Genomic DNA, 26,844 nt, shown 5'->3' on the forward strand with positions numbered 1-26,844 from the left:
AGATAACTGTCTCTGACCGAAGTATTCGTTCAGCCAATACTTCTTCTCTTTATAGATTGCCACAGATCCGCAATATTGTTCATACCTATCTGAAAAAACCACAGAGTTACCATTCTCTGAAGCGTAGAACAAATCGCTGGTTACCCGACTGTTTCTCAAGACAAAACGTTCATGAACTTTTCTGATGGTTGATTTATTCTTTTGCATTGTTTGTAATTTCATGGTCATGCAGCTTAATCCATTACTTCGATTGGATAGTTCATACACAAGCATTAGATGACTTTTCTGAGCTCTCTCAAATTTTGAATGGTATTGTATGCTGTTAGGGTGAATTAATTATTACTATTATTTCATTTCTTGCTACCTAACATTTTTTGTATACCTAGCTTGCGTTAACAAACTTACTCTGAGCAAGCTCTGATTACTTGAATCGTTCATAAACGTACTTTTAGTTCCTCAGATTATGCTCTCCGAGTATGGCCATACTCGTACTCTACTCTCAGATTAAGTTTGTGAACGTACCCTTTGTCTGGTTAGTGTTTTGGGTAGAGGTTCTAATGGAATCTCATGTGAAAATGAGACTAGCAACACCCTCAGAAAATGTAATTTTTTGGTGCATGTAAGGACCCAGAATAGCTTTCCCTTGGTAACAACGGTCTCCATAAATACTCTTCTCAAAACCTACGTAAATCCTCACCATTCTCGGATGACAACCAGATGCTGTTGTTCCTCCGAGTATTGGCAATACTTGGAAAGGTTCGGTCTGAAGCCTAACGTCATTCCAAAAGGGATGAAAAGTTTTGGTTTCTCTTTCATATCACCAAATTGAGAAGGGAGTTATATACTGCTTCATAGTCGTCTTTGTTAAGGATGAGATGGGCCTTTCTGTGGCTTCCTTTGGTTCACCACTACTCCCATGATGAGCCTCTGGCTACTACAGCGAGCTTCTTAGTTGTATAGAAACAACTTTCTACAGCGTCAAAAGTAGCAAAGGCTCTTCAAAAATTATCTTCCAATTGCAGGAACCTGTGTTCTATCAGCAATGATTGTTTTGCTTATTTCCGGATCAGAAATTTGAGAACAGCATAAAACTATCCTAAAATTGAGAACCTGTCTATAATTACAGCCTCAATATTTGGGTAAACAGAGAATAATCTCTCGCATTTGATGTTGTTTATACAAAACCTTTATCGTAACACTAGGAGTTTATGCCCAATTGGGGGATTTTTCATCCAAAAGCATATTTAATTTCTAGTAGTCGGTTCCAGGTCCCTGATCTACTTCTTTCCTTAGATTATATCTATGACGAGCAAGTGAGGGTTTCTCTTTCCACCATCCACAATGCTTCTTGCTACTATATTCAAGTGAGGGGGATTAAGGAGTTACCCCCCCCCCCTTAATTCAAATAAAATTTAATTGTATTCTCAGATCTTAATAGAACATTAAAATTGAATTTTGTGCAACTTGCAAAGCAGGAGCAGAGCAATACTTTTCTTCTAGCTTTGAGTTGTTTTTGTTTTGATCAGACTGTTTTGGCTAGGAAATTTTTTCTAAGAACTGTAAGGTGTCATATTTTTCCAGTTACTAACAGTGTTGGTAATTTAAAGACTAAATTCAGATTTCAGGATTTTTCAATTATAAGTTTACCATTAAGGTCTGCAAACAGAGGCTTCTTAAGTAGCTATTAAGGATTTCCTGACATTTGTTCAAAGGATAAGGTGCTATACCATTACCACCGATATGGAGGTAACGGCTATACTGAGACGCACAGGTACACAGTTTATCAGTGTTAATTTTCGAATTTCTTTTCCTACCTTTTAAATCAGAATTGAATGCAGAGCACAGCTAGAAAACAATGAAAGGATGTTCCCTTTGAAACCATATTATGGTCTTTTTACAAAAATGGGATTTCAACAAGTTTTTGAGTATCTTAAACACTGTTCAGGACACTCATGACCTCTCAGTGTCTTTGGTATTACTTCCTTTTTCATTGCTTGGTTACACCTGTTTGAGGCAATTAAGCATTTTTGTAATTTTTCTGAAATAGCTCTCCACAAGCATGCCTGAAGTGTTTCAAGTGACCATTGAGGATTTCACCTATAGATAGCCATTTTGGCTATTCAATGTGTTGGCTCCCTCTCCTATTTCCATTACCTAAATTGATTTTGAACAAATCTGTAAAATTATATTTCTAGTTTCAGGATTGTCTTCACTTTTTGGAGATGTGTCAAAGCAAAAAAGGCTATCTTCTCTGAGGTCACAGCATTGCCAAATGATTTCCTAATTGTATTCACACAATTATGGCTAATGCCAGGAGTTCGAACTGAAAACAAAGAAGCGTTATAACATCTAGAATCTGTTCAACAACACATCTCCACTTCGGATAGTCATTCCATTGTGAGAATTGTCATAAGCCTACCGCCAAAGGCATAGCAACTGCTAAAACAAGCATCCTAACTGCAGATGATCCATCCATTAGGGCATAAGGATCCGTCTGATAACAGGGTTCCATGCTCTTCGGATAAGAGTTCCTTGTTTACCACAGTCATCTATAATGAAAGTTATACAACATAATCTGCAGCCTGTACTGTGGACAGCTAGCCATTACACCAACAGGCACTTATCTGAGAGCCAGACCGGCATTCCATTGTTAAAAATGGAGGTCTGAAATATTAAAAGTCATTAATATTACATACAGTATGATGGCAAATGGCATGGCAGTCATCCATATTGAAAGATGGCATCTGTCTGATAATAGTGAGACAGGAAATGTGTTCAATAATCGGGAATGTAATAATAGCATTCATAAACCATATATATCTATATAAAGACAGTCAACCATACTGTAAGCTGGCATCTGTTATAACTACAAGCCTCTCTCTGACGATAGTCAGACAGGCATTTGTATATATGAACAATCCATTATAACAACGGTTTTCTGTAATATAATAATTACCAATAATATATATCTGTATGATGAGACATCGATACTGTGGGCTTACAATCTGTTCTAGCAGCAGTAGTCTGTTCAGCAAGGGTCCAAGGGTCCATCATCCGTTGTAAAACAGGCATCTTGTTTGACAATGTTAGACAGACTGTCATAACAACAGGCATCTGTTTTGGCAACGGCATATGTCTATACATCCATAGACAGGCATCCGTACTGGGTACAGGCAATCCGTTTTTTCAAACGGCCATCCATCCGTCTATTGACGGACAGGCATCCACCATGTCTATTGACAGAGGGCAATCCGTTTTTGCAAACGGGCATCCATCCGTCTTCGACGGACAGGCATCCACCATGTCTATTGACAGGGGGCAATCCGTTTTTGTAAACGGGCATCCATCCGTCTTCGACGGACAGGCATCCACCATGTCTATTGACAGGGGGCAATCCGTTTTTGTAAACGGGCATCCATCCGTCTTCGACGGACAGGCATCCACCATGTCTATTGACAGGGGGCAATCCGTTTTTGTAAACGGGCATCCATCCGTCTTCGACGGACAGGCATCCACCATGTCTATTGACAGGGGGCAATCCGTTTTTGTAAACGGGCATCCATCCGTCTTCGACGGACAGGCATCCACCATGTCTATTGACAGAGGGCAATCCGTTTTTGCAAACGGGCATCCATCCGTCTTCGACGGACAGGCATCCACCGTGTCTATCGACAGAGGGCAATCCGTTTTTGCAAACGGGCATCCATCCGTCTATTGACGGACAGGCATCCACCATGTCTAGGCTTCGGGGTCTTCTGGCTAAAACATATTTTAGTTATGATTTAAACGTACCTTCTACAAAAGTTATCTCTGACAACTGTTTCGTGCTTCATCTGAAAGCGTATTCGATTCGTTTGCATCATTCTTCTGCCAATAGGAACGTAACTCGTTGAACTTCTCAATTCCATTCCAATATCTGGATTCTTCGTCACCAACATGGTTCTCAATAATTTATGCAAGGATTGTAGATTATAATCTTTGAATATATAATTCCGAAGAATCGATAACTTCACTTTTGTCCTTAGTAAGGACAAAATTTCAAACACGTGTGGTTCTTCCGACACAAAAAACAAATAATGGCGACTCTAGGCTAAAGGAGCATCGAGGAAGCGTGGGGAATGAGGATGCGTGCGCAGTTTTTTAGGTTGGAAATATGACTCTATGGTCATATACTTTGAACACTGTGGTGAATTCCTTCGGAAACAAGTATACTACAATTATGATCTAGAGGACGAGACGCGCAATATAATTTGGATCTCCCGCCAGAAAAGTGATTTGAACCATAGACATGTTGTGAATCGTTCTAACCTTACTATTAGTTCTGTATTCTGTGTTCTCTCATTACAGCTTCGAATCGTAAACAAATTTGTAAACGCTTTTCTCATGTATACATTTGTCTCATAATAATAATATTATGATTCTTGATTCTTAACTATAGCGAGTAGGAGATATTTCAACTGTGGATGATATTGGGAACGGCAATCCGTTACAATCAATTTTTTGCCTTTGAAGTCAAGTATGAATTGAGTACATGAAATTGACTATACAATATTGAGTAGCACAAATAATCTTGAAAATGCATATAAAACAAATTATTATTCATGGATTCAAAAGCTACAGGGATCAAACTGTCGTAGAACCTTTCGATAAAAGACATAATGTAGTTGTAGGTAGGAATGGATCAGGAAAAAGTAACTTCTTCTATGCCATTCAGTTTGTTTTGAGTGATGAATTTTCACATCTGAGACCTGAACAGAGACAAGCTCTGTTACATGAAGGCACAGGAGCTAGAGTTATGGCAGCATATGTAGAAATCATTTTTGATAATAGCGATGCACGAGTACCAATAGAACATGAAGAAATTTATTTGAGAAGAGTTATTGGATTCAAGAAAGACCAATATTTTTTAAATAAAAAAATTGTACCTAGAACGGAAGTGATGAATCTTTTAGAATCTGCTGGTTTTTCAAATTCTAATCCCTATTACATCGTGAAACAAGGTAAAATTAATCAGATGGCCACGGCACCAGATGCTCATCGTTTGAAATTACTAAGAGAAGTTGCTGGAACAAGGGTTTACGATGAAAGACATGATCAATCTATAACAATTTTAAGAGAAACAGAAGTGAAACTAGAAAAAATTGAGGAATTTCTAAGAACAATTGAAGAAAGACTACAAACATTGGAAGAGGAAAAAGAAGAACTCCGTCAATATCAAATACATGATAAGAACAGAAGAGCACTTGAATTCATTATACATGAAGTGGAATTGAACGAAAATAAAAAAAAATTAGAAGAATTGAAGAGACAACGGAATGAATCAGGCACTGAACAAGAAAAATTAGCTGCTAATTTGAAAAAAGCGCAAGATAACATTAAAAGTTTGAGTAAAAAAATTAAAGAATCAAAAAAGGAACTCATTTCTGTTAAAGAGGAACGTGATATATTGAATAATGATCAGCAGCATCTGATAAAGGAAAAAGCGAAGCTTGATTTGACCATTAAGGATTTATCAGAGGAAGTGTTAGGAGATAATAAATCTAAGGAAAGAGCTGAAAACGAATTAGCCAGATTAACCCAAAGTATCAAGGAAAAGGAGGCTGAATTAGAGAAGGTTAAAAAAAATTAATACTATATTGTGTTTTTACTGTTTGAAATATGGATCATAATCCTAACAGAGTACATTATGATTCAATTTTTAAAAGAAATTATAGTGGTTCTTTTACTAACATAAAATTTCATGGAAAGCACCATTTGAAAACGGCTTTCAGTTAATCCAAGTTTTTTGAAAAAATGCTTTTTTTCAATGATTTCCAAAAAATATGGGTTAATTTTCTTGAATTCCTCATATTTTATACATTTTGAAGGTCCAAAATATTGCCATCATTATGAGCATAGGTCTCAGGACTCGTTTGTGGCCTACCAGCTTTTGAAGGTTTGGTTTCATTTTTACACTCCATATGTGTTAGAAAAGGGCTTTTATCACTCTGTATTACACAATGCAGTATAAGAGAGTCTTATAAATAGTTGAAAAATTGCTTAAGATCCATTGAATTCTAATGAATTAGTTTGAACCTCCCTCGTTTGTTGAATTTTGTGTTATGGAGAGGTAGAAGCCCCTTTTCTATTTCAGATGGGTAACAATAAAACCGAACCCTCAAAAGTATGTATCCCAGAAATGAATCCTAGGACCTATGCTGATATTTATATTGATTGACTTCTCAGAACATACATATTATCAAAAATTCAAGAAAATGTCTTTCAAAATTCATTTAAAAAAAAACGCGTTTTTTCTTAGAATCTTTAACTGTATCTTTTTACTCACTCTGCATACACTAAATTAAAATGTGGTTTTCTCAACATCAAATATGGTCAGATAATAATAATAACTTTATTTCTCAAATAGGGTAACCCTAATATGATATATATAAAACATGTTTTCCCTTGTCCCAATTCAACTCCCCTATTTTCGAACCACAATTTATAAAAAAAATTAATGTGAATTAATTTCATTCAATCATTTATAATTAATGGAATCCTCAATTCTCATCAGAGAACTCACAGTGTTTAATCAAATTCACCCCTGTTATAGAGCAAAAATAGAAATGGATAAAGATTACCATGATTTTACAATCATTAAGGAGTTTTGTTAAAAATTCTTGATATTTTGAAGAATCTTGATCCGAAAGCTTCACTTTTCATCTTTGATACCTTGTATCTGGAAAACTAGTCATATGATTTTTTTTTGCCCACAAACACTTTTGCCGGGTGTTCAAATCGAACAACATACCAAAAATTCAGGAAATTCAACCAATAGCCATTTTCCATTCAAATGGTGCTGGCTTTAATAAAAAATCATTTGTTTTGAGAAAAGAGTGGTTTCTCTTCTGTAGCTGATCACAAATATTTTATTTTCTACAGATTAAACCGCAATATGAATCAATGAAGAAAAAAGAAGAAGAATGCAGCAGAGAATTAGTATTGAAAGAACAAAAACGTAAGGAACTTTACGCTAAACAGGGTAGGGGAAGTCAGTTCACTTCTAAGGATGATCGTGATCGATGGATACAAAACGAATTGAAATCGCTCAACAAACAACTCAAGGACAAGAAAGACCACCGCGATAAACTGGAAGCTGATTTGAAGAGAGATGCTTCAAAAACAATTGAACTCACGAAAAAAATTGAGGAACAGTCACAGGTAAGGTAGATTAATATATTCAAAATAATGATTTTAAATTTCCAATGATTTCAGGAAATGGAAAGACAAAAAAATTGCATTGATGAACATAATAAGCAGTGCTATGAACTGAAAAAAAATAAGGATACTTTTCAAACCACGAGAAACGAGTTGTGGAGAAAAGAAAATAATGTTCAACAGAATTTATCCTCATTGAAAGAAGATTTAGCTAAGGCCGATCAACAACTCAGATCCATGGCAGGAAAACCAATTCTCAATGGAAGGGACAGTGTAAGAAAAGTGTTGGATACATTCTTGAAAAGTGGTGGAAAAGATGCTGAAATAGTTCGTTCTTATTTTGGACAGGTAAATCAGTTTTATCTATTTGTCAAAAAAAAAAACAATTATGTAGAAGTTTCAATCATGATTGAAACTATTCACAAATTAATTGCGTTTTAACTTGATATACAGGGTGAGACAAAAATGGGTACTGAGCTTTCTGGGGGCAATAGTACATTGAAAAATAAGGATAGTTTGATAAATAAACTCATGGCCCAAAATGCATATTGGGAGAGATATATCCTTCCAATGTTGATAAAATTTAAAAAATTTCTCCGCATAACTTCTAAACAGTGAATGCCACCAGATTGAAATCTCGTGCATAAATATATGTTGTTAAAATACATATTTTCATTACACTTCCACATTTCTAATATTGTTATAAAGGGTGTTTCAATAAGCTGAGTCATGATTTTTTTGGGACAACCTCTTTCATTCAAGTGAAAAAATAGAAGCATTCGATGGAGCAAAAAAAATTACACAACTCAAATATCTCTGAAATGATTAAATTTTTTGAATCTGGATAATTGTACCTTTTTCATGTGATTTTCTTCGCTCCATTGAATGCTTCTATTTTTTTCACCAAAACGAATACAATGAAAGAATATGTTCCAAAAATCATGACTCACCCTCTAAAAATACCCTGTATAACAATATCAGAAATGTATATTCTGATCAAAATAAAAAAATTTATTTTAACAACATACATTTATGCACGGAGTTTCAATATGGTCGCATTCACCGTTTAGAAGATATGCAGAGAAATTTTTTTAAATTTTATAAACATTCGAAAGATATATCTCCCTAAGTATGCATTTTGGGCCATGACTTTATTTATCAAACTATACTTATTTTTCAATGTACTATCGCCCCCAGAAAGCTTGGTACACATTTTCGACTCACCCTATATAGAGTGTGTTTTCAAAGTTGATTCATTTTTGGAGAGATGGTATAACTCATTAAAATAAACCATCTAACCCAACAACGCCCATAAGAAATTATCAATAATCTCAAGCTGTTTCGAAAATATCGAGGAATTCGTCATTCAGATAAAGGCCTGAAGGGCCTGTCTGACACCAAATAACTAGGAGAATAATATCCTAAATTTGTTCGCAATGTTTATAAAACATCTTGTATATAACATTTTCTCATCATCAAAAGAACATTATTTGAAATACTAATTGTCCGAGCATATTATCAAAAAAAGAACTGAATTTATTCAAATTGTCAATTAGTAGGATGAGAAATTGACTTGAGTAGTGCAATTGTGTTTTGAAATATTGAAATTGGATTGTTTTAATTTTAAGAAAACCATTGTGTTTTTTTTTTTAATGGGGAATACTCCTTCTGACGAAAATGATGTATTTTTTATGAAATATCTTTGAAACGTCACATTTTGAAATAACCATTTCAACCGTTTCCCAAAAAAAATTATTTTAAGCACTTAAAAATGAAAAATAAAAATGGGTTTTTGAAGTTTAAAGCGTTCTGAGGGAATTGTACAAGCTGGCAACATCGCCTGAAATATGCCTCGATAATAAAGGACAACAAATGCATTATCTTGATGAGATAGACAAAGACGGTGTCTATGAAGTCTGCGACGAACGAGGAAGGTCGTAAAATTTTATGGGATTTTTATGGCCGGTTGTAGTTGAAGTTCGCCAGTAAGTAGGCGCCTGTAGATCAACAGCTGCTATTTTATTAACAAGCTGATCGGACATTGTTCATTTCATTATCTTGTATGCGCTGTTGCCAAATCTTAAACTCCGCACAAAGCGATTTAAATTTTGAAACCCCATGGGTTGCGTTCACAAACTTACTCTGAGCAAGCTCTGAGTAAGCTCTGATTACCCGAAGCGTTCACAAACGTACTTTTAGTTCTTCAGAGTATGCTCTCTGAGCATGACCATACTCATACTCTACTCTCGGAGTAAGTTTTTGAACCCACCCATGATGATTTTGATTAGTTTCCGCGGTGAATTTGAAAAAATCATGAATTGAACTCATACTTATTCGGTTTAAACTTGCATATGCAGTGATAACCCAAATTGAAGAGAATTCCCCATTATATTTATATATTTATTCAATCATAAAACAATGGAAACTTATCGTTAGTTAATATTTCTCATGATTATTGGGGAGTTTCAAATACATGCATTTTTTCTTCTTGCAAATTAAAGCTTTTGCAATTCACCACATTCGATTTCAAATTAGAATATTTGCAGGTTATTGAAAATTTTGACTGTGAGAAGAGCATTTACACAGCAGTTGAAATGACAGCTGGTAACCGTCTTTTCCATCATGTTGTAGAAAGCGACAGAATTGGTACTTTGATACTAAAGGAAATGAATAGACAAAAACTCCCTGGTGAAGTCAATTTCATGCCCCTCAATAGATTAAGCGTCAGAAATATAGACTACCCTAATGATTCTGATGCTATACCGATGGTTTCAAAACTGCATTATGAACCCAAGTATGACAAAGCAATGAGATATCTCTTTGGGAAAACATTAATCTGCAGAAATCTTGAAGTGGCCACTAAATTGTCTAGAAATTCGGGATTAGATTGTGTTACCTTAGATGGAGATCAGGTGTCTTCTAAGGGTGTGTTGACAGGGGGTTATTGTAACACTTCTAGGTCTAGATTGGAAATGCAAAAAAACAGAAGTGAAACTATACAGCAAATCAAACAATGTGAAGAGGAGTTGAAAACTCTTCGAGAAGAATTGAGCAAAACTGAAACATCAATCAATAGTATAGTTTCTGAAATGCAAAAAACTGAAACCAAAAACAGTAAAGCAAAAGGTATTTTCGATAAAGTTAAGGGAGAATTGAGATTGATGAGAGAAGAACTTTCAAATATTGAAAGATTCAGGGGACCTAAAGAAAGATCATTAGCTCAATGTAAATCCAACCTTGAAGCTATGCAGTCTACTAAAGAAGGTCTAGAATCAGAATTGCATCAAGAACTGTTATCCCAGTTGTCTGTCGCCGATCAAGCTGAGGTTGATTCATTGAATGATGACATTCAAAGATTACAAAAAGAGAACAAAGAAGCTTTCAGTATGAGAATGAAACTTGAAGCGGAAAAAAATAAATTAGAAAACTTGTTAACGAATAATCTTATTCGGAGACGTGATGAAGTTCTTCACGCCTTACAAGAAATCTCTCTTGAGGACCGTAAAAGACAGTTGGTAAATGCTAAAAGCGAACTTGAAGAAATTGATAAGAAAATTGATAGGGTTAATAAGGATTTGAGTTCAATGGAAACTAAGGTGAAAGACATGACTAAAAGGCTTAAAAATGAACAATCAGATTTGGACAACTATAAAAAAAAGGAGAAGGATGCACAAGATAGAATCGACGAAGATGCAAAACATCTTGAAAAATTTGCAACAAAACAAAATCTTCTGGAACAAAAAATCGCTGAATGCGTGGAAAAAATTAATTTACTAGGGGCACTGCCAGCTGAAGATCTTTATTCTCATTACATTAAAATGTCCTCAAAATCGCTATTCAAGGAGTTGGAGAAGACCAATAATCAGTTGAAAAAATTCAGTCATGTGAATAAGAAAGCTTTGGATCAGTTTATGAGTTTTTCAGATCAAAAAGAAAAACTACAGAAACGTAAGGAAGAATTGGATAGGGGAAATGAGAAGATTCAAGAATTGATTTCGATGTTGGAGATGCGTAAAATGGAAGCTATACAATTCACTTTCAAGCAGGTTTCCAAATTCTTCACAGAAGTCTTCAAGAAATTAGTTCCTGCTGGACGGGCAAAATTGGTTATGAAAACGGCTGATAATGACGAAGGAAAAGCAATTGGTGAGTTATTCTTCATATTTTTCACACAAGGCTTTCTTAGCTCTCTTAAATAAACTCGCAAATTAAGCATTTCTCACAGACACTGTCTTTATTAAAAGTGAATGGACTATGTGAGTTTCCCGCAGTTTTCATTAGAGGTATCTGGAGAACTGAAAAGGAGACTTTTTTCTGAAAATTTGTCAATCCTAATGATTTTAGTACTGAAATCTATTCAGCTAAAGTATTTTTAACAGGGTGGTACTTCCAGTTATATAGGAAGTTGGAAAAAAAATAGTAATTTATTTATTTACTTACAAATTAGAAATACAAACAGGTGACTTTCACACCCAAAACTGTATTCACAGATAATAATAAAAAAAGAAAAGTGCTTAAAACAAACAAAAAGTGGTTCTCACTTCTCGGTACAAAAAACTCATCCTTGGTTGCGTTCACAAACTTACTCAGAGCAAGCTCTGAGTAAGCTCTGATTACCCGAAGCGTTCACAAACGTACTTTTAGTTCCTCAGAGTATGCTCTCTGAGCATGACCATACTCATACTCTACTCTCGGAGTAAGTGTATGAACACACCCCTTAAGAACAAATTTGATCTCAGGAAAAATTCAATAGATCCGCAAAAAAGCAAAAAAAAGACATTTACAAAGTATTCCGTAAGTTTTAGAAATATCTCTCGAACAATTTAATCTTAATGGTTCTGGAACTGTCAAAGAAAGTATCACAGATGTCCCTGCATGAATTAGGATCTCTCAACAAATGTGATATACTATTGAGGTACCAATACTAAGACTTATCCAAAATATAATGGTCATTCTTTCTCACCCTAATTATACGGAGGACTTACTTTTTACTTTTATTGACCAAAATTCCTCCAAAACAATAAATGAAGGACCCAAAGGAGGCATGAATGCCTGTACATGGGTGGTCCCAAAAAAAAAAAAGAAAGCACAATTATTCTCCATTTAAGAAAAATCACTTGACCCCCAACCATCTCAAAACTAAACACATCTTTACAACATCAAAAGATAAACTATGACATTTAAAATAATCAACAACAAAAAATACAATTTTTTAGAGAATTTATGTCACTATCATAGTTTTTATCGCTTCCCTTAAGTTCTTTTTTAGGCTTCTTCTTTAGGAGTCCACAAGATATTTTTATCAATTAAAATTTGTGCTATCTGGGATGACGAGAAAATCTAAAATATTCTTCTAGAAGTAACGAATTTCAAGACAACACATTCTGAAGCATTACAGAGTTTTTTAAGCTTTTTGACACATATTCTCTATAAGGTTCACCAAGTTTGAGGGCCTATTAGAATTTTCTGGGGAACTAGACCTATTTGAAATCTGAAAATTGGAATTATGATATTGTTCGACATTATCTACTGAGCTAAAATATATATATAGGCTGGAAACGAAATCAAATACGTCAATAGATTCGAATGTTTTGAAAACTTCATGCGACAGGAAATCAGGAAAACAAATTCATAGTTTTTATTCAACCTATACAGCTCTAGGCTCCATTTGAATTTTCGAATTTTTTCCAGGTCCAGAAGATAGTTCGGACAATTTCACTGGTATCGGAATAAAAGTGTCATTCACAGAATCAGACTCTGAAATGAAAGAAATGAACCAGCTCTCGGGTGGCCAGAAGTCACTGGTTGCACTCGCTTTGATATTTGCTATTCAGAAATGTGATCCTGCTCCTTTCTATCTGTTTGATGAGATTGATCAAGCTCTTGATGCACAGCACAGAAAAGCAGTTGCTAATATGATACATGAATTGTCTTCAGAGGCCCAGTTCATTACAACTACTTTCAGACCTGAGCTTCTTGAACATGCTCATAAATTTTATGGTGTCAAGTTCAGGGGAAAAGTTAGTCATATTGAATGTGTAAGTCGGGAAGTAGCTAGAGATTTTGTTGAGGATGACCAGACACACGGTTAAGATGTTGAAACTCTAAATATTATTTCAAGGATGTTTTTATTTTAGATTTAAGATTACTTTCCTTTACTTTAAGTTTGTTATTATGAACTAACAAATGCATTTTATTATTAAATTATAGAAAATACTTTTTGTGTGTTTTTTCTGAAAATTAATCGTAACCTTGATGGACTTGGCACAGATGACAAGGTAGAAGCAAGAGCAAAGAGTATTGATATACCTTGGTATAGAAGGATGACGAGACAATTGATTCAAAAAGCGAAAAGGTATATTACGTCAGAAACCACTAATTTATATGGGGTTTTCATTATAATTCAATTATGATCAGTTCGTCAGCTCGGAAAGCAAGAAATATTATGAAAAAATTTTTTCATTGAAGAAAAAGAATTGATGTTCATTCATGTTTTCACTTTCCGAGGTGAAATGATTTTTTCAATGAATTTCTACGTAAAAAAAAAATTCGATAAGTGTCGCAAGTGGCTAAAATTCGAAACCTACTTAAATTGAAAAAATACATCCGTAAGGTGCTGCCATCTTTTCGACGATAGTGGAAACTATTGTAATATTCGCAACTACTACTGATCGTTCAAGTGTACTGGTAACATCCCACATTCTGGTAGTGTTTAACCATTTACGGCTACTACGGATGGCGGGAAAGTCCTGTGGTATAAACTCCTCTTAATGACCACTCTGAACATCAGTTCTCGAGTATATTATTATTTCAACACTTATAGAGGTACTACAAAAATTATAAATTTAAACTCTTCTGATTAGGTTGGGCCATTTATAAACATCACTTTCTACCTACTTATGCCATTGGGTGAGGATACTTTGTGTAGTTTCTAGTTTCGATATTCTATTCGGAAAAACGGAATGTTCCTTAGCTTCGAAAAATATTTACATTCCACTCAGTATAGAAATAAATGTAATGTCTTAAAAGGTAGGTTTATGAATAAGGTGCGTTCGAAAAATTCGTCGTTAAGTAGGCTGTGGAATTTGGAATGTTGATATTTTGTTAAAACGTATCGCCCAGCTTGTTCCACCACATTATTCGAAAAGTGAAAATATGTCTTCATGCCAACGATGTTCTCTCTTCCAAATTACGCAGACTACTTGACGACGAATTTTTTTGAACTCACGATATTTCCATTGACCAAAAATCGCATATGAAAAACAAAGTCATTTTTCTGTTGATAATTTCAACTCTGTAGTTTCTATATTCTCAAAAAAAAAAGTAAGATGATGCGAGATTCTTTCTAACAGAACTCTTAATCATTAACACAAAAAATACCATGAGGATACCAAAGTTGAAGATCATGAAAGTTGCTGAGCAGTGCTAACTAATGTACAAGATCGAGCATGGCCTGCTCAAATTCAATCCTCAATCATCGAACTAGACAACTTAACAACTACCATCTGCAATAGATAATAATATATAAGAACAAATAGAGCGAGAAATTCAGTTTCCTCAATGGTGTACATCAACAGATAGAAGAAATTTAACGTTAAATTTCAATCAGTTCCATCATTATCCTGCGTTTTAGGTAAACAACAACCTACCAAAAGATACAAAACAGGAACAATCTTTTAAGTTAATTATAAGATCACTGAAAAATTATATAATGACGCATCCAACATAATGTTTGTTCGCTTTATTTTTGATATTTTGTTAAACATATTCATTCTACGCGAACATTGATGTATTGGTTTTTGTAGACTTGTGTATTAAATAAATAAATAAAACAACATTTTCAATGTCGACTTATATAGAGAAATGCAACTTTCAAGAAAGATTAATAAGATTATAAATGTACAATCTCGAACCAAATTAGCCTTTCTATCAAGTTTCTAAATTTTGCCACTAGGGGGCTCAGAGATAAACTTGAATTTGCACCAGAGATATAGATATCTCTGATTTGCACCAGAGATATAGAAGATATAAAGATATATATAGAAGATATAGAGATATATCTCTGATTTGCACTCAGATTAATGGAGTGTATCCAACAAAAAAGAAAAAGCTAAATACCAATGTTCTGTGGCTAAAAATCAAATAAACATGACATGTTAGTGTTCTGTGGTGTATATTTTAGGTTTAGAAACAAACAAAACACAGTTTTCGTTTTCGACTTGATTTTTCAAAGTTAAATCAACGAAAATGTCATTATATCACGATTTGGATGTAAAAACTCGTACATCAGAAAATGTTTCTGGTTGGTCTTCTGGAATCAAACTTCTTCAAAGTCAGTTACAATTGAAAAAAGCTACTATAACCCAACCTAAAAGAGATCAGCAAAGGAAAGTTAGTCTGGCTCCTGTAATCGATTTGAAATCCAAGAAAAATGAGGATGATATGTTCCACCCAATGTTATCCAAGCCGAAGAAAGAAACTATATTACCAATAGGAAATGTGTTCACAGGAGAATATGATTGGAATTGTGTTGATGAATATGATCCCTTATGGCCGAATGAATATGAGAAGATAGTAAAGGAACTGAGAGACAATAGAGACAGGGATAACGATAAAGACGAAAAGAGGAGAGATAGGAAAAGAAAGAGTCGGTTTAATGACCCACAAGAAGAGGTACCAGTGGTTTCCACTCCTCAAATGACACAACCACCATTAGCTAGTGGATTTGCAGGTGAGAAAGAAACTATAATTCAGTGACACAAATCTTTACACATATTCATTCTCATGTTTTCTTGTCCTAATAAATTTTCTTTTATAGGTCGTTGGGAAGAAGAGGAAGAAAAAGAACCTGTTAAAAAGTCACGTCCATCTGGTGGTGTGGCAATAGCTCCACCCCCTAGTTTACAAGAACCTACAGAACCAACACCAATTTTCCCTAATAAGCCTATCAATATGGTACCATTAGGAGGGGGCTCAATAGCTGCTAAAATAATGGCAAAGTATGGTTTTAAAGAGGGTCAAGGTCTTGGAAAGCAAGAGCAAGGTATGGTTAGTGCGCTACAGGTGGAAAAAACATCCAAAAGAGGTGGAAGAATAATACATGAAAAGGAATTCCTAGCTCAAATGGATAGTGAAAAAGAGGGCGATGGGTTAAATATAACTGATATGATGAAGAATCCCAGCAAGGTAATTTCTATTGGGGATATAATATCAAGTTATCTTTCTAATAGAAGATCCTTCTATTGTCAGTCAATGAGTTCTCTTTTGAAGATATTTTATTAATGCTTCAATATAGTTGAAGATATTACCACCTCTAGATTACTGGTTGAAGATGAAGAAATATATTAAATAATTTTACATCTTTTGAATCACAGATTGTTCTTCTGAAAAATATGGTTGGTCCTGGTGAAGTAGATGATGATCTAGAACCAGAAGTGAAGGAAGAGTGCAATGCCAAATATGGAGAAGTTGGAAGTGTTGTTATACATGAAATACAGCATGAAAATTCAGAAGAAGCAGTGAGAATATTTGTTGAGTTTAGGAGAATTGAAAGTGCCATCAAAGCAGTTGTTGATCTTAATGGTAGATTCTTTGGTGGGAGAATGGTGAAAGCCTCATTCTACGATACTGAAAAATTTGATAATTTAGAGCTGATATAGGTCACTAAAAAGTGCATTTGTACTAATTATTTTTCAGAACATTTGAAAGAAACTGCTAACATTTCATTCTCACTTTTCATCTTCTCTACTCTGAAAGATCAAGAATGATTGTTCATGAGGTTATTTATTGAAAGTTTGATATTTTATGTAAATAGAAATGGTTCGAAATATCACGAATAAAAGAATTTCAAAATTTTTTCTGTTACAATATATATATATATATATATTCAAATAGGTTTCTTTGATGAAATAAACAGTAAATTATAAACTTGTAGGTGCAGTTGGAACAATGGAGTGGGTGTTCAACCTATATTTGTGGATATCTAAAAGTCATGTGTTTAGTTTAATCTACAGCCTTTAATCCTGGCGTTATGAAGCATGTCATATTGAAATCATTTGAATCAATTTTATTGAGAGAAAGAATTGGCTACATAAAGCAGATATCACTTTTGCTAAGATCAATGTCATCGTTTCTCAATGCTAGAATTTCTAGAATGAAATGTCTGTAAGCAACTCACATTATATAAATTTCATTTCAAAGGGTTTAATGGGGCTTGGACGCCCAGTTTCTTCATTAACCTGCTGAGGATATAAACAACAACAAAGAAAATAATGAAGGAAAAACTGGGGTTCACTACATAATTTATTTACTAGATTTCACAAAACTCAGAATAATGGTATGAGATTAATCCCACTGCCAAACATTTCCAGGCAATCTATTTCTTACTTGAACACCTGTTTTTCCACTTTCTAGCAATTTGATATCAGTATTAGTTGCAACTACTTCAGGGGGTTGTACTAGTGATCTACCATCTCTTGTACAATAGTAATTATTGTCCAAACGATGTGAAGGGCCATCGGGTATGTCGGGTTGAGGAGGATTACGAGTAGCTACATCAGGATCAAATCTGAGAGCTAAAGTGTGAGGTCTTCCAAGAAGAAATTCTCTAACTTTCTTTAACAATGGGGACACTTCCCTTATTTGGATACGAGCTTTACTCATTATTTCAGGAAAATTTCAGTTTTCGTAATGACTGGAAAATATTAAGTAAGAATAAACCTTTGAATTATTAATTAATTAATTATTCGATGCAATAAACACCTTCAAATTAGGTTACGTAAATGTCAGGTCCATAAACCTATCAGAAAAGTAAATTAAATACAGGGATTTTCTGTGGTCAGAAATTCAGGAGAAATGCTCATGAAATTATGTTTTTATAGTTGCAACCTTTATTGGTTTTAACTAAATTAAATAATCATTGCAAAATTATTAGTTTTTTTTATCATTCAAATTATATATCTCAGAAACGAGATTCAGACAGATTCCTTCAAATGCTCTAGTGTGGAACATAGTACTCAACTGTCAAAATGACGTGTATCTTAACCTAAAAATAAATAAAATTTCATATAATCCAAAATAACTAAATTATTTATTTATTTATGAAATACATTGCTGTGACTATGTGATAGATATAAACATATAATTGTTTAGTAATGTTGAGTATTAATAAATCTTTCGTTTATGGAATATGTTTTGCTTCTTTTACTTGGGTTTTATCACTGTATTTATATATAGAATTGAATAAATCTTTGTCGAATTCTAATAACGCAGCTATTTTACCAACTGATTCGTTAAAAGAGGATGTACACTCCAGTGTGATAGGTATGTTGAAGGCTGAATTTCACATAAACTGTCCTTGATAATTTTTTCGTAGATTTGAGTGAGTTGGGCATTATAAAATCCAAAGAAGATAAAATCATAAGGGATGAGGGATATAAGGTCCATGCTTTCAATACTCTTATAAGTAATAGACTTGGGTATCATAGAATAATTCCAGACACCAGAAATCAGAAGTGAGTTATTTTTGATTGAGATGTTCTCTTCATTTTTTTCGAGATTTCACAAAAGTGAAGTGTTTCAATTCAATTGTTTATAATTTTTCGGTGGTTGGAAACTCTGCTTGAAGGTCATGTGAATGTGGGCATTCAAACAACTAATAATCGATAAATAATTATAAAAAAATATTCAGGACTGCATAACTTCTTAAGTCGGTATGCTTCCATCAAATAAATTGATTGAAAAATCTCTAGTATTGAGCCATGCTTTATGAGTCTTGGTGCCTAATAAGAATCATAAAGGAATACTTCCAAAAATTCATTGAACTAACTCTGCCTATCTGTACTTATATTCATGGTTTATTTTGATATTTTAGGTGTGATAATATAACTTATCCCATAGAATTACCTAAAGCTTCTGTAATAATATGTTTCTATAATGAACACTTTACAACACTTCTCAGAACAGTATACTCAATATTGGACAGAACACCATCTGAATACTTGAAAGAAGTTGTTTTAGTAGATGACTTCAGTGATATTGATAATTTACAAAAAGATCTGAAAGAACATATCAATGCCCATTTTCCAGATAAGGTGAAATTATACAGAACTGAAAGAAGAGAAGGTTTAATAAGAGCTAGAATATATGGGTCAAGAAGAGCTGAGGGGGAGGTATGACATTGAAATATTCAGTTGAAAACTATGAATTATTTTACTGAGCTGATATGAAATTTTCCTCTTGTTTCTACCCACTTTTTGTGTCAGTTTGATTCCTGAAAAATCATGTTCTAAATGAAATAATCTCAAAAGTTATTTTTTAATATTTTGGATTCAACATTGAGTTTTTTTCATGTTTTATTCAATGGTTGTTGCTGATAACCTGGAGTTATAAATAAAAATACCTGATAAGTATCTAGTATATTTATGTTTCTTATGATAAATAAAAAGGAAGAGAGAATTATGCTATTCAAATGTTCACAATATCCTTTAAAACTCCTAGAAAATCAACTACCAAGTTTTTAAACAAGAAAATATAATGGAGTCATTTCTTCAGTTATATTGGAGTAGAATCAAAAATGGACACAGGAATAAAAAATAATCCATTTTAGGTATTGATATTCCTTGATAGTCACATTGAAGTTAACAAGAAATGGATAGAACCACTCCTTGGAAGGATAAAAGAAGATAGGAAAAATGTTGCACTGCCAGTCATTGATGTTATCAATGCAGATACTTTTGCTTATTCATCAAGTCCTCTTGTTAGAGGAGGGTTTACTTGGGGCCTGCACTTCAAATGGGATAATTTACCTAAAGGTTAGTTCTTATATACAGGGTGAATCTCACTCTGTCTCGCCTGTCCTGTCATCAAAGATCGCTACACTTTATTCTCTACGCGTCACTTTCCACATTATTTATTTAATTAATAATTTTATTGCTGCAGAATCAAGAAATACTTCAGTTTATCAGGAATTTGTTGATTTGTTGAGCCCGTCTTTCCGGGAATTTTTCGAAGGTCATATTTCGACACGCGTATTTCCCAGAAAATTCGTCGTGAATTTTCAACCTTTTACGAATAAATCCCCAAATTTCATCGAGCTCGGTGCAACCGTTCGGTCTTGAGGATTTTTCAACTGACCCTATCTTTTTGGGAAGTTTTCGACGATCAACTTTCGACACGCGTATCTCCCAGAAAAATAATCGTAGATCTCAATGTGTTACATATTTTCTTCTAGTAATAAATCTCGAAATTTTTTTGAGCTCAGTGTTGTTCAACTTACTTTCAAGTGTTGTGCTCTTTGAATTTCTGGTATTTTTATGGTGGGTATATATGTAATGGTCATAATGATTCACTACATCAGTGACCATGCAATACAATCGTTTGTGCGATCACTGTATGGAGACCATTGGTGTCTATATTTTGGTGAGATATAACTCGAAATACAAAATTTTTTAATGGATTTTCGACATCCCGCTTCTTTTCAACCGTGTCGAATTGGAAAAATGATAGGGAAAAAAAGTGTTTCTTTTGACCTCAGGAATTTTCTGTATAAAATATATGAAAAAGTCAAAGATTCACGATTCACCCTGTATACATGTTTACCGATTACCGTCAACTGACTTTAAAGACACGATGATGGAGCGTCTTCGTCAAGTGTTGCTCTGGACTTTTGACTCCCATAGGAAGACAGAACTTTTTACATTATAAGTTCTCGCCAAAATTCTCTCCTTATGCTCATTACTCAGCTGGCGGACCACATGAGAAACTTTCATTTTATTACTTTTCTGCGTTACCTGTTTTCGCCAGTAGGAAAACCAATGAACTATAATAATATATTATAGATCAGTTAATTCATAATCGAGGCAAAGTTTTCCACAAATTCACATACTCGTATATGAATACACCAGTAATATAAATATAAGTCAAAATTCAGTCAATATTTCTCTTTTCATGGACGCTATTCTAGCATAGGCCCAGTTGCGAGAACGTCCATTAAGATTTAATGCCCCATTAAGATTTAAATTTTTTTTAAAGGTCCGTTAAATTTAAACGGACTTTCCTGCAACTGGGACACCGGGGATTTATAATTCTGTCGATTATGGTATGATAGAAATTCTTGACCGTTTGGAACGCCGTCACTTGTTATAAATTGACTGAGGTCCACCTTCTTCAGTTGTCACATCGTTGTAACAGAACTACGTTTTCAACGAATTTTTCATAGTCTCACTAGGGTGACCAGACGTCCGTCATTGTGACGGACAGTCCGTCAATCGTCCAAGAAGTCCGCCACTGGCAAACATCCGTCAAAATCTTAAATTTAATTCAGTATTTTTCTCAAGATTATTTGAGATGGATATTGAAAAAAGAAAGTGCAAATTTATGGAAGATCTTTCGAAAGAATTTCCATTTTTTAAAACACAAAACTTGATTCTGAAGTCCAATGTACGAAGTGTTTGGGTCAATTCAGATTGTATTTGGAGGAAGAAGAGATATTGTACGGCATGTTTCAAGTTACGAACATAAAAAAATGTTTAATGCAGCAGCGTCTTCCTCCCTGACCAAATATTTGAGACATTCAAATTTTGTGGTTGAAGAAGCTTCTCTAGCAACGCCTGAAGCCCTTCTCTTCTCTCATTCCACAGTGTAATGCTCAACCATGATATTAATATTATTAAATTTTCGTTTTTGTGTTGTGATAAACTTTTATTATTTCTTTATTTTCAATAAATAATTTTTTTTATCGCCATACGTTGTAGGAAACTGAGTTGCTGGAATCATATACAGGGTGAGTCTTAGACTCTTACAAATATTTTGAAGTAGATTCTTGAGGTCAAGAGATACACTTTTTTCCTTTACCGTTTTTTCCGAATCGGCTCAGTTTCGAAGATACAGGTTGTTGAAAAATATAAAAATTTTTATTTCTAGTTCTCACTAACGTTTTATCGAATGATATGAATTTCGGAATATAGTTTTCGAGTAATTTGACGTTCAAAAATAAAAGATATCTGTGAAATTCGAAAAATTGGACCGATCCACAGATGTCACAGATTCATTTAGTTATCTGAAGGTAATTTTGCTTTTCCTGGGGTGGCACAGCTCATTATGAAAACTTAAAATGGCAATATCTTCTTATCAGGGCTGAATCGGAAAAAATGGTACAGGAAAAAAGTGTTTCTTTTGATCTCAAGAATCTACTGTTGAAATATTTTTACGATTCAAAGACTCGCCCTGTATATATAAATCAGGTCCTTCCGTCATTGAACATTGGATAATCTGGTCAGCCTATCTTTCACTTTCATAAAATGATACTTATAGGATCTGGATGAAAAACGAAAAGTTTTCGCTACAGCGTTGCAATATAGCAAGATAGAGCCATGTCTTCTTGCTCCGATGTTATATCATTGATGAGAGGAACTTCAATGTTGGATTCAAAATAATGTCAAAATATTGAATACCTATCGATGTTTTGTCCCCTTTTAGGATATTTATAGTTTAGAGTAACGTCCATGATGCATGTACGTTTTTTTGGTTCTTTATTTCTAATAATGAACTATTAGAATTGATCCTGAAAAAAAAGAAATTGCAACATTCTCATGGAATTTTCACATTTGAGTACGTTTTTGGGCTAAATTTTTGAAATTCCCGGAATTTCGGTTTTTCAATTTTATATGTCCTTCAAATACTTAGGTTTTATATTTTTGTTACGGTGAATACATCTTTTCCTGAACATTTTACTTCTCTGACCTGAAAAACTCCACTTATTACATATTACAAAGGGAAATTGGGTTTTTCTGAAGAGAAAACAATTAGTTCAAGATCCTTAACTTTTGATGAGCAGTTTATTCGAGTGTTTTCTAGGAACCCTTGAAAAAGAAGAAAATTTTGTAAAACCAATAAAGAGTCCAACTATGGCAGGTGGTCTATTTGCAATGGATAAAGAGTATTTCAGGGAATTGGGTGAATATGACGCCTATATGAATATATGGGGAGGTGAAAATATCGAAATATCCTTTAGGGTAAGTATTTCTTTCAGTCAAAAATTCACTATGAATGTATATTATGCGGTTGTAGATATGGATGTGTGGAGGACATATGGATATATTGCCTTGCAGTCGCATAGGACATGTTTTTCGTAAAAGAAGACCATATGGAGACCCTAATGGTCAGGACACCATGTTGTATAATTCTCTGAGGGTAGCTCACGTATGGATGGATGATTACAAGGTAAATTTTTTCGTTGGTACCTTAATTTTCATCGAATTTCATTTTTCAAATATGAAGTTTTCGATATAAAATTAAAAAATGATTGTATTCCAAAAAGATCAGTTTGATCAGTTTGATGAAAACCCGAATAAAGGCGAAAACACATTATCAAAACGCGACGCGTCTGGAACGGGTGAATGGTACGCGCGTGGCGTCGCGTCGGGAGTTCATACATAGTATGATTCAGGTGGAAACACATTATTAAAACGCGACGCGACCCGATGAAACGTGATGCGTGTTGAGTCGAATCAAATGTATTGTTTTCTATATGCATTAGCAGGGGTTTTACCCGGTAGTTTCGTGCGGGCAAGTATCACTTTCCGCACTTGATAGGAACATAAAGCTGCATTCACAATCAATTCGCGGGCCGAAGTGCCCTTCGGCACGAAATTTACCATTCGCAATAATCTTGGAACCAAATACTCACATGAATCAAAAATGTAACTGATCAAAACATAAGCATCAGCATCATCGATAGCCGGCACGAAATTCCTTGCCGAATTGATAGTTTGCAGCTTGCAAGAAATTTGGTCAATTTCCAATTCCGTGCTAGTCTTCAATTTCATTATAAATGGTAACGGAGAACTTCCGTGTCGAAGTGCACTTCGGCCCGTGAATTGATTGTGAATGTAGCTTAACTATTTTTTCATTGAAGAACAAATATTCATTCATGTCGTTGACTTTCCGAGGTCGAATTATCTCTTCTATGAATTTCCACATGAAAAAATTTGTCGAAAAGTCTCGCCGTTGGCTACAACAATTGAAAAAAGACGTTCGTTAAGTGCTGCCATCTTTTCGACGAAAGTGGAAACTATTGTAATTTTCGTAACTTTTACTAATCGTTCAAGTGTTCTGGCAACACCCCACATTCTGGTAGTCTTTCTCCCTTCACGCCTTATACGGATGGCGAGAAAGTCCCGTGTTATAAACTCCTCTTAAGGATAACAAACTTTTGTCCTTACATCCCTACATCTCTACGATGCGAGTAAAAATTAAATTCAGTTCAAATTAATCATTCGGTATATTTATATAAAATATAATAAACACACATATATGTTAGCAAAAACATATATGAAATTAAAAAAGATGTGAGCGTTGAGCGATATAACAATGAAAAAAAAAATAGTTACAAGCGACGGCACAAAGTGTGAGAACCATATTTCTAAAGCGTTCACGAAGGTATATCATTCCGCTCACCGTTTTGAGATAAATTTCTGTCCATACGATACAACTCCATACGATACAACCCTAAACTTTTCCACTTTCAGAAATTCTTCCTACAATCGCGTAAAGGTGCAGAATCGATGAACTACGGTGATATATCTTCGAGATTGACACTTAGGAAAGAAATAAATTGTACGGATTTCGATTGGTACTTGAAAAATGTATATCCTGAATTGACCTTACCAACTGATAACAACGAAAGGTTAAAGAAGAAATGGGCCGCTGTGGAACAAGAGAAATTCCAACCATGGTATTCCAGAAAGAGGAATTATGTGGCACAATACCAAATTAGATTATCTGGCACAGAATATTGTATTCAAAGTGAGAAGGATTCGCCGAAAAAGGGAGGAAAGCTTATTCTGCAATCTTGTTCCCAGAATAAAAATCAGGTGAATTTTTTTCCATTGTTTTATATTTCAAATACTCATTAAAGAATAGTGGATTGCGGAAGTGCATGCAAGCGTGATCGAAAGCAGTGCTTCTTTTATCATTATTTTGTCGTGCCTTTCAGCCCTTTCATTACATGTTCATCTCTATATGTGTAAAATCGTACAAACACTAAAAAAAGAATTGTTTTTCTCGTTTCTCCGTTGAGGAGAGGGTCATGAAAAATCATAATTCGTAATGATGATTCTAAAAGAAGATTACCTTCTATAGTGCCGAACAATTTTTGTGTTCTTCCAGATATGGTTCGAAACGGACAAACATGAAATGGTATTATCGAAATTATTATGTTTGCAATCAGGAAAAGGGAGTCCGATATTATACAAATGTCATGAAACTGGTGGGGACCAAGAATGGAAACATAGAGGAGAGGTAAATTAACATATCAATTCGTAACTTACGTTCAGAAAAACTCTTCGTCCAGTGAATAATAGACATAATATTCGACTAGAGTAATGTGTTTTATCAAAGAGTATCAACTCTTTGGTTTTAACGTGGTTGTGAAAAGGCGTTTTCTAAAAAATCTCATCTCATTCTAAAAACCTAATATCTGGATTCATTTCAATATCTCAATATTCTCAATACGCGCTGCGGAAATAATGGTACCTATATAGCAATATCTATATTTTTATTAGCCACTGTCGTTTGTTGTCGCCAAAAATTTTGATAAACATGTGAATTATGGCTCATAAATCACAATAAGTGGTTAATGAATGTTTGATAGACAATCAGTCGATAATGATTCATTAATCATTAGTGATTCATGAATGTCATAATGATCACCTTACGAATAAACGTGAATAAACTTCATAATACAAGCTTATTCCGTAATATAAGCCATGGATATCTCAGTACCTACATTTATATTATACTATACCACTTTTTGTCTAAGTTTAATTTTTCAGGATCGAATTCCAATATTCAATTTAGCAGCTGGAACTTGTTTGGGTGTTGACCAAGCTAAGAGTGGTGTTCCAATTCTGATGAAAATATGTGATGAGGGGGCTTTCAACAAGTGGGATACTGTTTACTCGAATATTGACGTTTGAACTCATATTAATACATACATTAAATTCAAATAGGTACATACCTACAAGAAAAGCCTTTGGAAACAATGGAATCTCATATATGTAATCATAGTAATCAATGAGGACATATCAATTCACTTGAATTGTTTTATGATATTATTGTTATAATTAATTTTTAAATATTTTATTTGAAATATGTATTATTTTTTCTAATTTTTTTGTATCCAAATTTTATAATAAATGAATTGGTTGAATTTGTTCTTATGTTTATCTGCCCATGTCACCTTGTTGATGCTGTGAAGAGAAAAGGGCCGCCTGTTTATTCTTATCACAAATTGCTCAAAATTATAGTTCGACGGAAATGTAACACATCAGCTGCGAGCTTGTTCAAACAGTTTTTTAGTTCGGTCGAAGAAGAATTTTCGGTGAACAGTTCAGTTTTCAAGTTTAATTCAACATAAAAGGATATAATTATTCAGGGCGTTTTCAAATTAGACGTAAACCTTGGAGGAGGTGTTATTATCACACACATTTGCTATCCTTTGAGCTATATTTATTGATGACCGAAAATCAACAGTTTCCGAGATATTTGTTTTTTAAAAAATTTCTCACCTTACTTCAGTTTTGGACAAATTTTTCTACGTTGACCAAGTTTGATTATAATTTTGGATTATTTTCATCAGAAAAGGAT

General features: G+C 34.1%; 4 protein-coding genes across 6 annotated transcripts; 2 read left to right on the forward strand and 2 right to left on the reverse strand.

Annotated features, from left to right (window-relative positions):
• Window positions 1-2,178: 2,178 nt before the first annotated feature.
• LOC123312219 lies at window positions 2,179-4,241 on the reverse strand. 3 transcript variants are annotated; one of them, XM_044896532.1, is made up of 3 exons: window positions 2,957-4,241; window positions 2,420-2,664; window positions 2,179-2,323 (listed from the first exon to the last, which is right to left on the reverse strand). In XM_044896532.1, exon 1 carries the CDS (start codon window positions 3,734-3,736, stop codon window positions 3,137-3,139), a length of 600 nt encoding a protein of 199 aa, XP_044752467.1. In that variant the 5' UTR covers window positions 3,737-4,241; the 3' UTR covers window positions 2,179-2,323; window positions 2,420-2,664; window positions 2,957-3,136. The 3 variants fall into 3 exon arrangements, with proteins under 3 accessions (XP_044752467.1, XP_044752466.1, XP_044752468.1); XM_044896531.1 differs by having other exon boundaries at window positions 2,179-2,664; XM_044896533.1 differs by lacking the exons at window positions 2,179-2,323; window positions 2,420-2,664 and adding an exon at window positions 2,673-2,938 and having other exon boundaries at window positions 3,003-4,241.
• Window positions 4,242-4,333: 92 nt separating this feature from the next.
• On the forward strand, window positions 4,334-26,412 carry LOC123310900 (structural maintenance of chromosomes protein 3). The gene is made up of 17 exons (XM_044894588.1): window positions 4,334-5,614; window positions 6,922-7,200; window positions 7,255-7,545; window positions 9,744-11,343; window positions 12,889-13,284; window positions 15,488-15,928; window positions 16,016-16,383; window positions 16,572-16,779; window positions 18,334-18,519; window positions 18,572-18,710; window positions 19,070-19,367; window positions 19,805-20,009; window positions 23,053-23,210; window positions 23,266-23,418; window positions 24,726-25,070; window positions 25,366-25,497; window positions 26,031-26,412. The coding sequence occupies exons 1-17, from the start codon at window positions 4,577-4,579 to the stop codon at window positions 26,172-26,174; spliced, it is 6,381 nt and encodes a 2,126-aa protein (XP_044750523.1). The 5' UTR covers window positions 4,334-4,576; the 3' UTR covers window positions 26,175-26,412.
• On the forward strand, window positions 15,379-17,053 carry LOC123312574 (splicing factor 45). The gene is made up of 3 exons (XM_044897080.1): window positions 15,379-15,928; window positions 16,016-16,383; window positions 16,572-17,053. The coding sequence occupies exons 1-3, from the start codon at window positions 15,445-15,447 to the stop codon at window positions 16,854-16,856; spliced, it is 1,137 nt and encodes a 378-aa protein (XP_044753015.1). The 5' UTR covers window positions 15,379-15,444; the 3' UTR covers window positions 16,857-17,053.
• LOC123312575 (NADH dehydrogenase [ubiquinone] 1 alpha subcomplex subunit 7-like) lies at window positions 17,487-17,995 on the reverse strand. The gene has a single exon (XM_044897081.1). The coding sequence runs from the start codon at window positions 17,857-17,859 to the stop codon at window positions 17,542-17,544; it is 318 nt and encodes a 105-aa protein (XP_044753016.1). The 5' UTR covers window positions 17,860-17,995; the 3' UTR covers window positions 17,487-17,541.
• Window positions 26,413-26,844: the final 432 nt, after the last annotated feature.

This window comes from Coccinella septempunctata, chromosome 4 (assembly GCF_907165205.1).
Source record: "Coccinella septempunctata chromosome 4, icCocSept1.1, whole genome shotgun sequence".
Classification (NCBI taxonomy): Eukaryota; Metazoa; Arthropoda; class Insecta; order Coleoptera; family Coccinellidae; genus Coccinella; species Coccinella septempunctata.

What these genes read in the sequence shown, in the direction of transcription:
- LOC123312574 (XM_044897080.1), top strand. Translation starts at nt 15,445, where the DNA reads ATGTCATTATATCACGATTTGGATGTAAAAACTCGTACATCAGAAAAT. An exon ending in ATTAGCTAGTGGATTTGCAG is followed by an intron (nt 15,929 to 16,015) that starts GTGAGAAAGAAA and finishes TTTCTTTTATAG; the next exon opens with GTCGTTGGGAAGAAGAGGAA. An exon ending in TGATGAAGAATCCCAGCAAG is followed by an intron (nt 16,384 to 16,571) that starts GTAATTTCTATT and finishes TTTGAATCACAG; the next exon opens with ATTGTTCTTCTGAAAAATAT.
- LOC123312219 (XM_044896532.1), bottom strand. Translation starts at nt 3,736, where the DNA reads ATGGTGGATGCCTGTCCGTCAATAGACGGATGGATGCCCGTTTGCAAA.
- LOC123312575 (XM_044897081.1), bottom strand. Translation starts at nt 17,859, where the DNA reads ATGAGTAAAGCTCGTATCCAAATAAGGGAAGTGTCCCCATTGTTAAAG.
- LOC123310900 (XM_044894588.1), top strand. Translation starts at nt 4,577, where the DNA reads ATGCATATAAAACAAATTATTATTCATGGATTCAAAAGCTACAGGGAT. An exon ending in AAATTGAGGAACAGTCACAG is followed by an intron (nt 7,201 to 7,254) that starts GTAAGGTAGATT and finishes CAATGATTTCAG; the next exon opens with GAAATGGAAAGACAAAAAAA. An exon ending in ATTAGCTAGTGGATTTGCAG is followed by an intron (nt 15,929 to 16,015) that starts GTGAGAAAGAAA and finishes TTTCTTTTATAG; the next exon opens with GTCGTTGGGAAGAAGAGGAA.